This window comes from Macrobrachium nipponense, chromosome 2 (genome assembly GCF_015104395.2).
Source record: "Macrobrachium nipponense isolate FS-2020 chromosome 2, ASM1510439v2, whole genome shotgun sequence".
Classification (NCBI taxonomy): domain Eukaryota; kingdom Metazoa; phylum Arthropoda; class Malacostraca; order Decapoda; family Palaemonidae; genus Macrobrachium; species Macrobrachium nipponense.
The window spans coordinates 56415923-56430224 of NC_087201.1; the positions used below are offsets into that span (position 1 = coordinate 56415923).

A 14302-nucleotide genomic window follows, 5' to 3' on the forward strand; every position below is an offset into this window, starting at 1 on the left:
GGGAAGATTATATACTCGGATTCCTGGGTGACTTTTGGTCATGTTAAAGGGTGTATTAGCAAAGTGCTAATAGTTTTGTCTAGTAAGGACGTTTTCCCCATTGTCAAGATACTAAACGTTTGTCATTTAAGTGGGGGACCCATCATAAATGGGGTAGTTCTCATTGACATAGATTTTAAACGTTTTTATCGTTTAAGCGGATAAACTCATTAACAAATTTCGAAGAGCTCTCATTCATTTTCAGAGGCTCATCCGGGGAGTAAGAAAAAGACTTGTAGACTAGATCCAGGAAGTCTTATGTCCAATATCATAAGAACATTGAACGGTCCTTTTCGATCCTCGGTTCTCTCTTGATGATCTCTATTCGAATATTACTCCCTTTTCTTTTCTTGGCAAAGAGTCAAGGAGTTCTTTTAAAAGTCTCATTCATTAGAAACGTGGACAGTCGTTTTCCTTTCTTTCTCTCTTCCTCGTCCGAGGAAGATGTAGTAGAGAATTCGATGTTCAAATTACTACAATACTTACGTAGTTTATCTTTGCGTCATTTTGCTAACGCATGGGTCAAGTCATATACGCATATAGTATTTACCTCTGCGGATAGAAGCCGAAAGAACTGTTGTTCTAAATGTATTTATTTGACACTCCCTTCAACCTTCCAAGAGTTTTCGGAGTAAGAATAACTATTCAGGTATTGTTACGACAACACCAACTCAGATTTCTGTATTTAGCGAATTTTGTTTCGTTTAAATATGCCTGCTGGAGAGTTTCCTTTTGCTCGATAATTTCATACCTATCCCTTCGTAAAAGGAGTAGCTGGCAACTCAGGCAGATAGTGCGAGACGATGAACAAGGCTGCTGTTACTGTGATGTGATCTACGCAAGTACCGGCTAGCTCGGTGTCATGCGCGTTTGGTTGCGTCTCTCTGCCCTACAATCATGGATTTTAGCCTCGGGTTTGAGGAAATTTCTAGTAATCATGAATGAACATGCCTTCCGTTTACTTAGAAAATTTCAACAAGATATCTTCTTATCTTGTTCGGGTGCGGTTTACCACGGTAACAGAACTCTGTACGGAATCTACCGCGGCATAGCACTATAATAATGCTCTCCTGCTTATGCAAAGTGCAGACCCTTATTTAGGGAAGGAAGCAGGCTGAGTGAGGGAATGGATGAGTTTGCTGGGGACCATTTCCTCGCTGGAGAAGCTTGTTTTCCCCTGAATAAACAGCAATTCAGACCTCTACAATTTCCTCACGAAGAAATTGGAATAAACATCAAAGATCTTGTAATAATTCGTAATTTTCTCGTCAACGGCTTGAGGATCACCTCGGGTGATAGCGAGAGGGTGCCAGACATCCGAACAGAGGAACAGATGTTCTGGCACATTGTCTGAAAGAATTGGAAGCCAAATTGGTCGGCTCTCCAGTTCCTCGAAGGGTGAGTTTGGATCGAGTGGCCCAAATCATCTCGGATAATTTCTCAGCTCTTTCATAGCTCAAGAACAGAGAATTGGTTAGGGCTTAGGCACGGAACGTAACGGTCCTCAAGAGGTTCGTTAAACTAGTACACGTCCGTGCGGGTCTTCTCGATCGAAGGCAACAACTACTGACGTCTGAGTAATCCTCACTTAGAAGTATTTCGAAAGTGAGGAGAGACTGAGGGCGTCCTTTCGTTAAGTTTTTTCGTAATTTTGAAGACGAAGGAGCTTCCTCTTAAGTTGTTCCCTTATTCATGATCCTAGGGGATAAGCTTTAGTCGCCACATGTTGGCCTCTAAGAGGTTGGATTCACAGAGGTCAGGTAATTCAGAGAATTGTCCAAAGACCCTTCCCGAGAGAATCGGTGTAATCTAACTTCGTCACTTAGTGAAGTATCTAATATCTCTCCTCTCTGAGTCTGAAGGCGTTCAGACTATCGAGAAGCGATAAGATCTTCAAGATTAATGGCAGTCTCTTGGCCAAGGCAAAGCAGTGCTGCCTATTTTCAGTGTTCAATCGGAGCGGGCCGTTTCTGGATAGTGAAGGGAAATGACTGTTCCTCCAACTCGACCTCTGTGAATTTCTTTATGGTTCTATCTTTCCGTATGAAGTACGAGATAAGATAGAAGTCCTAACTATGTAGAATATGCGAATAGGTTGTTGACGGCCTCTAGGCTCAGAGATTCGGTTCTGTCAAACAAACAAAGCTTCACGATCTTTTGAGGTCTGGGGAGATCTTGAAATTCCTCTGGATCGCAGGTTCCGGCATGGAACTTAGACGTAGTCTGGAGTTTTCTGATGCAAAAAGCATTTCGAACCTATCCTTTCTGCGAACTTAATACACGTGACCAGAAGGCTAACATTCTAACCGCTCTAGCCACGGCAAAGAGGGTTAGTGAGCTTTTAGCTATCATCAGAGGTTTTAGCTTTAAAGGACATAATGCGGTCTGTCCTCTAAGCCTTCCGTTCTTGATAAGAATGAAACCTGTCTAACCCTTGACCCGAAGGTTTGGAGACCAAGGGTATGGCACAAATTATTGGGCAAAGGCATTAGAGATCCTGTGCCCTGTCGGGGTCTCTCAAGTTTTATCTTAATAAAACTATAGTAAGTCGAGGGTCTCAAGGACAATCTGCGGTGTTCCGTAAAAGACCAGACTGGTTCATGTCCAAGAACACCCTGGCATTATAGTCAAGGAGTTCATTTAAGAAGTCTCATTCATTATGTTTGCATAAAGATTTGAGATTTTTTTCTTAATAAATGAATGCTCAAGAGGTGAGGGCGCGGCCTTGGAAGCATTTCAACAAGAGGCATGACACTCAGTAACATCCTGAGTGCCACGCTTTAGCGAAGCAACTCTGTGTTCGCTTCACTCCCGACGGGATGTGAAGACGACATTTGAGATCTGTAAGTCGCTAGGACCATACATATCCGTAGATATATTATTGGGGGCAGCAAGCAACACGAATCCTATCCTATAGAAAAGGGATAGGTGTGCTTTTAACTTTGAAGGGTTGGTCGCTTGAGGCGCGTTCCTTTTCTTTAGCCTAGAAGTTATGGAACTAACTTTAATAGGTTAGGTCAGGTGGTGGTTTTAGCTTCGTTGCCTCAGAAGTATGGTCATATGGTCTAGTCACATTGTGGTCACGCCCCCGTTTTTGACAGATCATCTAGAGCGCACCAGATCCATTACAGGTCTCTACCCTCGCTGGGCACTCTAGTAACGCAGAAGCAGACTTTAGTGACAGTAATCACGAAGTCTGCTATGCTAACAGGTGAGGAACCAAGATGTATATCATCAACTTAATTTAGTTTCCCAAAAAATCCTATTCTGTCTCTTCCCACCATCCGAAGGTGGGATTCAGCTATATATATCTGTCAGGTAAGTTTCATGAACAAAATGTTATTGTTATAATACAATTAAGTTTGTTCATACTTACCTGGCAGATATATATAATTAAAGTGCCCACCCACCTCCCTCAGGAGACAGTGGCACTGATAAAATATGAATAGAAAATGGGAATAGTTCCTGATATCCGCCTCCCAGCGGCGGGAATGGGTACCACCACCTGGCCGCCCACTGCGTGTGCCGCGAATTTTGAAATTCTGTCGGACTTCGGAGAATACAGCTATATATATATCTGCCAGGTAAGTATGAACAAACTTAATTGTATTATAACAATAACATGTTAAAAGCAAATACTACAAAGATTTTTTTGCCTCTGCATACGAAAATAATTCAGGTTACGAAAGGGTGTTACTGTAAAGTCCCAAGATTCGCCCGGACCACCGAGAACAATTTTAAAACTCGCGTGCCGCCAATTGAGTATGTAGATTCACCACCATCCTCCCGCCCTCCTATTGGTTCCTGATGCTAGTCAAAGCCATAAGATCCTGCCCTCCTATTGGTCAGCATCTACCCCATCGTGCTCTATGTAAAGGCGTCATTCGGCCACTCCGTAGCAGCATCGTTATCGTACGCACGCGGAATTCGTTCGTTCACATATACGATTTCGTTTGTTAACGTAAATTCGTATTAGTGATTTCGCTTTGTACTTTATCATGTTGTGTGAGAACTTAATTAGTATATAACTTATTTACGTATAGTCATGGGTCCCAAGAAAGTTGCTGAAGTTCACAGAAAGAAGAGGATGCTTTCTATGGAGACAAAGATGGAGATCATTAAAAAGTATGAAGCTGGCATGCGGTTGAGTGTGATCGCTAAGGAATACGGCCGAAATCTGTCGACGATAGGCACCATTCTTAAGCAGAAGGAAGCCATCAAAGCAGCTACACCTTCCAAGGACGTGACTATTTTGTCCAACAAGAGGAGCTACGTGCATGATGAGATGGAGAGGCTGCTTCTTCTATGGAGTGAGGACAAAGAAATCGCTGGTGATACGATAACCGAGACGGCAATCTGCCAGAAGGCCAGTGCTATTTTCGTTGATCTGATTGCCTAGGCCGAAGACGACAGAGGAGAAGGGACATCAAGGGCAACCCCAGACTTCAAGGCTTCTCGGGGGTGGTTTGATAAATTTAGTAAACAGACTGGCATCCATTCGGTGGTGAAGAAATTGAAATTTTGTAAAAAAACGTAAAGTATAAAACAGTAAAAAAAAAAAAAAAAAAAAAAAAAAATTCAATTTGTTCATGAGACTTACTTGGCGATATATATATAGCTGTATTCTCCGAAGTCCGACAGAATTTCAAACTCGCGGCACACGCAGTGGGCGGCCAGGTGGTAGTACCCATTCCCGCCGCTGGGAGGCGATATCAGGAACCATTCCATTTTCTATTCATATTTTTTTCTGTCGCCGGTCGGTAAACACCTGTTTACAGACCTCCGCCCAGGATTTTTGGATTTGACTCGTTATAAGTATCTGGATTGACTTTTGGTTTTGACTCTGGATTGTTGGATTGGCATACGCGATAGTGGACTGTTTTTGGATTTTGGATTGGCTTTTTTATGAACGTGATGTCGGGATCAAGTTCAGTGAGCTTCAGAGTGTGTGTGAGGAGTGATTGCAAGGTGAGGCTACCGAAATCATCGGTAGACCCCCACACAGTATGTATGGGGTGTAGGGGGCATGTTTGTTTGCTAGTTGATCGTTGCATTGAATGTAAAAGTTTGACTGAGGATGAATGGAAGGTGTATGAATCCCCTAATCGGGCCGTAATGTTAGAGCGCGATAGGATCAGGAGGTCTTCCTCTAAGAGCGGTTCTACGAAAGGTAAGGGAAGTAACATTTCGCCTATATTAACACCAGTAGAATTTGCTTCACCTAATCCTGTGTTGTTGCCTGAGGGCCCTAGTTCTGTGTCTGGAGAAGGTAATGCCCTTTCTCTGATTCTAGAGTCGTTACGCACTCTAGAGTCCAAAGTGTTGGCCCTTGAAAACGGCTCGAGTAAAGTGTGTGATCGTGCCCCTAGTGTTGTGGAGGGGGCGTCAGATCGGCCCCATAATGCCTCTAGGCCTAGACCTCTGTCGGACTCCCAGACCTCAGGGAGTGGGCATGTCGAAAGCCGCAAGAGGGTTACGGGGGCTCCCCACCGATCTGGCGTCCCTTCGGCAGGACCTGTTGCTGCTTCCCAGGCTGCCAAGGAGCGTGCTCAGGCTCGCATCCTTAAGGACTGTTTTTCGTCCTCCGAGGCGCCCTCCCCGCGCAAGGGGTGGAGCGCCCGGAGTGACTCGCGTCCGTTGTGAAAAGGACTTTTCCTAGGGAGGACGCCTTTAACGTCCCCTCTCTCCGCTCTCGTTGCGGTCTTCGCCTGCGTCGTATGACGCGTTTCCTCCACAGAAGAGAGGTAGGACGTCGTCCGAGGACGACGCTGAGAAACGCTTCTCTCGCGCCTCGGAGAGGCAGGTTGCTGTTCCTTTGAGAAGGAAGGAGGCGTCCCCCCGCCCCTCGTCTTCTCGCAGGCGCAGCCCTTCACCTCCTCTCGGTTCTTCACCTACGAAGAGTATTCTTGCGTCGCTTCAAGACCAATTGTCGGCCTTGATGGCTCGGAAGACTCGCCCAGCAGCAGTTGAGCCTAAACGAAGGAAGGACGCTAGACTGCCTGTCAAGAGGACGAGGCAGTCTCCTTCTCCGTCTCCTCGTTCGTCTCTGTCTCCACCCGCACGTCAGGACGCCTTTGAGGACGCTCGACAGGACGCCTTGGAGGACGCTTTTGATGACGCTCGGCAGGACGTTTTCGAAGACGCTCGTCGGGATGATTTGCTTGACGCTTTGCCTGCGGAGAAGGCTTTCGAGAGCGCTCAGAAGGACGCTTTGAAAGCGAAAGCAGGACGCTTGAGCGTGAGACGTAAGGACGCTCCTCGAGAGAGACTAAGAATAACCTCTCTTGACGCGCAGCGCGGTCAGGACGCTCGTCGTGGTTCGAGCTCTAGAGATCGACAGAAGGTCGGTCGCTTTGAAGAGGCTGATATTAGTCTTCCTCGTAAGCCTTTGTTTGAATGCTAGACCCTTGGGTTTGCACGCCCTCCTCCAGAGGTTCAATCTCCTTTGCCTCTTCGGGAGGAAGGAGAGTTTAGTAGTCCGGCGGATTCAGTGGAGGAAGAACAGCCGTCAGAGTCGTCAGTTTCCGACTACAAGGTGCTGGTTCGCCTTTTACGTTCCTTGTTTGGCGAGAAGTTCCAGCCTGCAGCTCCTAAGTCTCCTCCCTCTCAGTTTTCGTCTTCGAAGTCGGGCAAGGTTTCGGAAGTGGTGGAGATGAAGACTTCCTTGTCCACTAAGAGAGCATTCAAGAAATTGCAGGATTGGATGGAACGTCGGAAGGATCAGGGCAAGTCGACTTTCGCCCTTCCTCCTTCAAGACTCAGTGGGAAAGGCGGCATTTGGTTATGATGACCAAGGCTGAAGTGGGAGTTAAGATCCCTTCTTCTTCACAAGGGGACTTTGCTAGTCTGGTGGACGCCCAGAAGAGATCACTGTTATCGTCAGCTAAGATTTCATGGACCCCAACGGAGATCGACCATCACATGAAAGGTCTGTTAAAGACTCTGGAAGTCTTTAACTTCCTAGACTGGTGCCTAGGAGTCCTGGATCTTCAATCTAGGAGTCCTGATTCTTTGAGTCTGGGGGAGCTGTCCAATGTGTTGTCATGCATGGACAAGGCCGTCAGGGATGGTTCGGAAGAGTTAGTGTCTCCATTCGGCACTGCTTTCCTCAAGAAGAGAGCGCTTTTCTGCAATTTTACAGCGAGGTCTGTTTCCGCATCGCAGAAGGCAGAGCTTCTCTTTGCACCTCTTTCGAGCCATCTCTTCCCCCAGGCTATGGTAAGGGACCTGGCTGTGAGCCTACAAGAGAAGGCTACCCAGGATCTCTTAGCCCAGTCTTCAAGACGTCCCGCAGTCCCTACCACGTCGTCGTCTGGACGACCTCCTAGGAAGGTTAAACCCTTTCGTAGCGCTCCTCCCTCGAGAGCTGCTCCTCGAGGGAGAGGACTTGCAAGAGGAAGAGGTTCCTTCAAACCTAAATCCTCTAAGTGAAAAGAAAGTCCTTCAGATGCCTGTCGGAGCCAGGCTAAAGTTCTTTGCGGGTGCGTGGAGAGAGAGAGATACAGATGCGTGGTCCCTCAAGATAGTGGAACAGGGGTACAAGATCCCTTTGTGGACCCTCCTCCTCTGTCTAACGACTCCCAGAGATCTTTCCCCGTCATATCAAGGGGAGAAACATCAGGTTCTTTTAGATCTTTTGGAACAAATGATCATGAAAAGAGCAGTGGAGCAGGTCTTAGACCTGGGGTCACCAGGATACTACAACAGACTTTTCCTGGTACCAAAGCAGTCGTCGGGGTGGCGTCCAGTCTTGGACGTAAGCAGCCTGAATCTTTTCGTGGAAAAGAAAAAATTCAAGATGGAAACACCTCAGTCGGTTCTAGGAGCCTTAAGACCGGGCGACTGGATGGTGTCCTTGGACCTACAGGACGTGTACTTTCACGTGCCGATCCACCCTCTTTCAAGAAAGTTTCTGAGGTTTATGCTAAGGGACAAAGTTTGGCAATTCCGAGCCCTTTGTTTCGGTTTAAGCACGGCTCCGATGGTATTTACCATGATCATGAAAAACGTAGCGAGATGGTTACATTCTGCAGAATAAGAGGTGTCCCTGTATCTCGACGATTGGCTGATCAGAGCATCGTCAGAAGAAAGGTGTCTGAAGGACCTTCACTTCACGTTGGCCTTGGCGAAGTCCCTGGGACTTCTGGTCAACCTCGAAAAGTCGCATCTGACACACAGTCCATGTGTATCTGGGGATTCAGATGGATTCAGTGGCTTTTCGAGCGTTTCCGTCCCAGGAACGACAGCTGCAAGGCTTAGAGAAAGTCTCGGCATTCCTGGGGAAGGAAGCTTGCTCGGCGAGGGAATGGATGAGTCTGCTGGGAACCATTTCCTCGCTGGAAAAGTTTGTTTCCCTGGGAAGACTACACCTCAGACCTCTCCAGTTTTTCTTAGCAGACGAATGGAGAGTCAGAGAGGATCTGGATGCGACCCTTTTCATCACCAAATCGGTGAAGAACCATCTAAGATGGTGGTTAGATCCTCGGAAGTTTCGAGAGGGGTTGTCCCTAAAGCTTCTGAGCCCAGACCTAGTGTTGTTTTCCGACGCTTCGGTGTCGGGATGGGGAGCAACACTGGGAGGGGAGGAAGTGTCAGGCACCTGGAGGGGGGAACAGGTGTCCTGGCACATCAATGTAAAGGAACTAGCGGCGGTTTTTTCTGGCGCTACAGTTCTTCCAACAAAAGGTTGCAGAGAAAGTAGTCCAAGTCAACTCGGACAACACCACAGCCCTGGCGTACCTAAAGAAGCAGGGAGGTACACACTCCCGTCCTCTGTTTTATTTAGCGAGGGAGATTCTGCTCTGGGCAGATGCGAGACGGATAAGGATCCTGACGAGATTTATCGCAGGAGTCCAGAACGTCAGAGCAGACCTTCTCAGCCGACAAGATCAGATCCTGCCGACGGAATGGACGTTGCATCAGGACGTCTGTCGAGAGCTCTGGAGACTGTGGGGGTGTCCGTTAGTCGACCTTTTTGCGACGTCGAGAACAAAGAGGTTGCCTCTTTATTGCTCTCCTGTGCTGGATCCGGGAGCAGTCGCGATAGACGCTCTGCTCTGGGACTGGACGAACCTGGACTTATATGCCTTCCCGCCATTCAAGATCATGGGGGAAGTAGTAAGGAAGTTCGCGGCATCGGAGGGACGAGGTTGACCCTGATCGCCCGATGTGGCCCGCGAAAGAATGGTTCACAGAGGTAATGTCATTCATCATAGACTTTCCGAGGACATTGCCCTGGAGGAAAGATCTACTCAGACAGCCCCACTTCGCAAGATATCACCGAAACCTCTCCGCTCTGGGTCTGACTGCGTTCAGACTATCAAAAAACTGGCCAGAGCGAGAGGTTTTTCTAAAGCAGCTGCAAAGGCGATCGCCAATGCTAGGAGAACGTCCTCGAGAGCTGTTTACCAGTCGAAGTGGGCTTCCTTCAGGGCATGGTGTAGAAAGGAGGGAATTTCCTCTTCCTCTACCTCTGTGAGCCAGATAGCCGATTTCCTGCTATTTTTAAGAATGTGCAGAAGCTGGCGGTCCCGACCATCAAGGGATATAAGAGCATGCTGTCGGCAGTCTTCCGACACAGAGGACTAGACCTGTCTGATAACAGGGATCTTCACGATCTCCTGAGATCATTTGAGACATCCAAGATACCTCAGGCGAGGCCTCCTCTTGGAACCTGGATTTAGTCCTTAGACTGTTAATGTCGAGTCCTTTCGAACCTCTACATGAAGCGTCTCTTAGGAACTTGACTAAGAAGGCTCTTTTCCTAACTGCTCTGGCGACGGCGAAGAGAGTTAGCGAAATTCAGGCCATTTGTAAGAGAGTGGGCTTCAAAGGGGACAATGCTGTCTGCTCTTTGAGTCCCACTTTCTTAGCAAAGAATGAAAACCCGTCGAACCCTTGGCCAAGGAGCTTTGAAATCAAGGGTATGACAAGCCTTGTGGGCCAAGAACCTGAGAGAGTCCTGTGTCCTGTCAGGGCTCTAAAGTTTTATGTCCACAAGACTAAAGAAGTACGAGGTCCCTCAGATAATCTCTGGTGTTCGGTTAAACGACCCGATATACCGTTATCCAAGAACGCTTTGGCGTTCTTTCTGAGGGACGTCATTAAAGAGGCTCATTCGTCTTCCACACAGATCGATTTGAGCCTCTTGCGAGTGAAAGCTCACGAGGTCAGAGCTGTTGCAACCTCGCTTGCCTTCCAAAGGAACATGTCGATCAAGGACATCCTTGACGCCACCTTTTGGAGGAGCAATTCAGTATTCGCCTCACACTACTTGAGAGATGTGAGAACGATATACGAGGACTGTTGTTCTCTTTGGGCCATACGTTTCTGCAGACACAGTCTTGGGGGCTGAAGGTAGCTCTCTCCCTATCCCTTAGTTAGGTTTAGGTTAGTTTTTAGTTGATGTGTTTTTTGGTTGTGGTGAGGCTTTGGTGAAGACCTCCCATCTTTTAGCTTAGTGTTCAGAGGGTCTTTGTTAGTTGGTCAGGTGGTGGTCAGTTGCTTCGTTGCCCTCATTTGTATGGCTCTATGCTCTTGTCACATTGAGGTCACGTCCCCGTTGACAGAGCATTCAGAGCGCACCAGCACTACAGGTCTCCACCTGGCTGGCAACTCTGATTAAGCACAAGCAGGCTGTAGTGACAGTAATCACAGAGTCTACTTTGCTAACAGGTGAGGAACCAAGGTGTATTTCATCTACTTAATTTAAGTTTCCTACAAATCCTATTCTGTCTCTTCCCACCATCCGAAGGTGGGATTCAGCTATATATATATCTGCCAAGTAAGTCTCATGAACAAAATGTTATTGTTATAATACAATTAAGTTTGTTCATACTTACCTATCAGATATATATAATTAAGTGCCCACCCACCTCCCCTCAGGAGACAGTGGCACTGATAAAATATGAATAGAAAATGGGAATGGTTCCTGATATCCGCCTCCCAGCGGCGGGAATGGGTACTACCACCTGGCCGCCCACTGCGTGTGCCGCGAGTTTTGAAATTCTGTCGGACTTCGGAGAATACAGCTATATATATATCTGCCAGGTAAGTATGAACAAACTTAATTGTATTATAACAATAACATTTTTAAGTTTTTTTGTAAAGTTAAGTGTTAATGTTTTCTGCCATTTGTTAATTTGTTTTGTAAAGTTTAGTGTTAATGTTTTCTGCCATATTTTAATGTGTTTCGTAAAGTTAAGTGTTCGTGTTTTCTGCCATTTGTCCTCATCTGTTGCCACTTTCGGAGATCGCCTCACTCAAAAGGTAAGGTTCCACATTTTACTGCTTATGTACGTACAGCATTTCTTGTACCCTGTACACTAATGAACTTTATTTACAGGTAATCACAGTTAGGTTAGGTATTGAATGGTCCAAATTGTTGTATTTCATTGTTTATTGGTAATAGCTTTATTATAAAATTTACTCGGGTGTTTTTGTTGGGCCTGAAACGAATTAGGCAATTTACATGTAAAATGTGGTTCAAGATACGAAAAAATCAGGTTACGAAGGCCACTTCGGAACGGATTAATTTCGTATCCTGAGGTACTACTGTACTACATTTTATGGTAAAATAATAATATATAGTACTAGTTTTCAAATAATATTAAGTTTAATGAGATTAAACAATAACATCTCTCTCTCTCTCTCTCTCTCTCTCTCTCTCTCTCTCTCTCTCTCCTCTCTCTCTCTCTCTCTCTCTCTCTCTCTCTCTCTCTTATTTATGTATGTTCATTTGTTTTTTGGTATAAATAAATGATTTACCTTATAACTAATTTTGAAATATTAATAAGGTTAACAAAAAATACCGATTCCCAGTCCTTTTATCCACTTTGAGGAAGGAGGGCGGGGGAGTAAATGACAGTTTGGTATATATACTATTGGAGGGGAGGGAGTCGGAGTCTAGGAGTTATTCTCTCTCTCTCTCTCTTCTCTCTCTCTCTCTCTCTCTCTCTCTCTCTCTCTCTCTCTCTCTCTCTGTTATTGGCTGTAGGTATATACTCTCTGTTATTGGCTGTAGGTATATATTTTTAATGGTAGAATGTTTAAGATGACTTTGAAATGATACTAATAATATAACCTCAAAGATTAATACATTACATTAGGTTTTTAAGGTATATTTGAAATACGATGTTATTTAAGGTATACGTTTGGTATCTGAACTTTCAAGATAGGCAGTTTTAAGCATTTCTAGTGGTGATTCTAACTATTCGGGGGGGTGCCTGGTACACTCCCCCTGCGAATACGGGAGGGAACACTGTATATATATGTTGGTATGCTTGGAATTTTTATATAATCTGCAATTTACACTGTAACATGCTAACTGCAAATCGTTCCACCTGTAGGTATTACATAATTCAGTCAGCAGCAATTGCTACTTTGCGTGTCTCATGTACTATAAGCATTGCAAGCAATTTGGTATAAAGATTATGTTTGTGTACGCAACTTTCAGATTTTATTCCTCACTTTCTGCTAGTTTTTATTCAAAACTAATATTTTTGTAATTTTCTTCCTTTGCAGAATTTTTTGTGAATATGATGCGTCGAGCTTCAGGTTTTTCTGCATGTAGGAGACCTTTGCGAACTCTGCTGTATGTGGTTTCCTGTATTGGAGCTTTTATGTGTGGAAGTTTGATGACTCTTATGTCTGTTGACCCAATGTCATGTGATATTCATCGTTGTACTGAAAAGATAAAGCGAACTGATGTTGAAAATACCAACAGCTGGCTTGGTATGTGGGGTCAAAATGTCAAAGGCCCAGAGAAGCATGTTTTTCTTGTAATTGTAATTTTGTCTGCCCCAAATAATGTTGAACAAAGGGATGTCATACGACAGACGTGGTTGAGTGAAGAAAAGTCAGATTCACTTCACTTTTTTGTTGTAGGTACAGAAAATTTAAATGAAAGCATTAACACCACAATTCAGTCAGAACAGAAGCGTTTTGGTGATATGATGTTACTTACAAATGTTATTGATTCATATGAAGCTTTAACTAAGAAGCTGTTAGCTGCTTTTGTGTATGTTCATTTTAATGTTAAGTTTAGATTCTTTATGAAATGTGATGATGATACATTTGTGCAAATACCACAACTTCATCGAGAATTAAAAAGTGTGCCATACAAGCAACGCTTGTATTGGGGATTTTTTGATGGCCGGGCTACTCCAAAGAAGAAGGGTCCATGGAAAGAGGCAGAGTGGGTCTTATGTGATAGATATTTACCTTATGCTTTAGGCGGAGGATATGTTTTGTCATCAGATGTTGTCACGTTTATTGCCACAAATTCCAAGTATTTAAAACTTTATAAGAATGAAGATGTGTCATTGGGTACATGGGTAGCCCCACTTGATTTGCATCGAGTGCATGATACAAGGTTCGATACAGAATACAAATCCAGAGGTTGCAACAATGATTATCTAGTCACTCACAAGCAGAGCACATTGCACATGCGAGAGAAATTTACATCCATCAAATCCACAAGCTTACTTTGCAGAGAGCAGTTTCAAGTAAGGAAATCATATAATTATAATTGGAATGTACCTCCATCACAGTGCTGCATTCGCAATGACAGTTCCCTGCCATGAAGAATTCGTTATTCATCTGTCATGTAGACTATGATGCTTGGTTTTGCCATGTAAATTACCGGGAGGTTTCACATTATATAGGTGACTCTATAACCCTTTACAGTACCGCTCTCTATCAAGAATCTGTTTAAAGATGAAGTACAGATTCACTACAGTATAATACAGCACTGTACTTCATAACATACTATTCATGTCAGTACGTATTGTACGTATATTTATTTCCAAAAGTTTATTGTTAATAAATGTGTGTCCTTTTACTGGATACTGTCATATATAAATGGTTCACTCTGGTGACATATGCTTCCCCTTCATTTTCCTTTTTGGGAGAGTTCTGATCAAGGAAGTATTATCATCTAGATGTCTGCAGTTAACTTTAGTTTCGTCCTATTGTTGTGGCTCAGCAGGACAGGTGGTCAGCTGCTGCTGCTGTCAACAAATATACTCAAAGATCTTCCAGCATTGCAGTTTTCTACAATAATCCTGTTTTATTCAGTTTTATCTTATCCTCCAGTGACTGAACCTCCAGGGTTGGAGGTTATCTACAGGTCTCTGTGCTGGTAAGTCCTATAGCTCAGCACTTTCTGGAGAATTGTATATCTAATGATAAAACTTTATAAAATAAGTTTTGAAGATTTTCCTCCTGAGCCATCTAAGTTTGGTATGTACAGGCCTAGTTTTGC

The 14302-nt window shown here is 44.7% G+C and overlaps 1 protein-coding gene across 2 annotated transcripts in view; it reads left to right on the top strand.

Moving 5' to 3' along the window:
* LOC135220596 (beta-1,3-galactosyltransferase 6-like) overlaps nt 1-13849 on the top strand; it is a 30183-nt gene extending 16334 nt beyond the window's left edge. For both annotated transcript variants that reach the window (XM_064257864.1, XM_064257865.1), the window contains exon 2: nt 12562-13849. In XM_064257864.1, the coding sequence (XP_064113934.1) occupies nt 12576-13622 (1047 nt within the window). In that variant the 5' untranslated portion in view covers nt 12562-12575 and the 3' untranslated portion in view covers nt 13623-13849. The remainder of the gene's footprint in view (nt 1-12561) is intronic.
* Nucleotides 13850-14302: the final 453 nt, after the last annotated feature.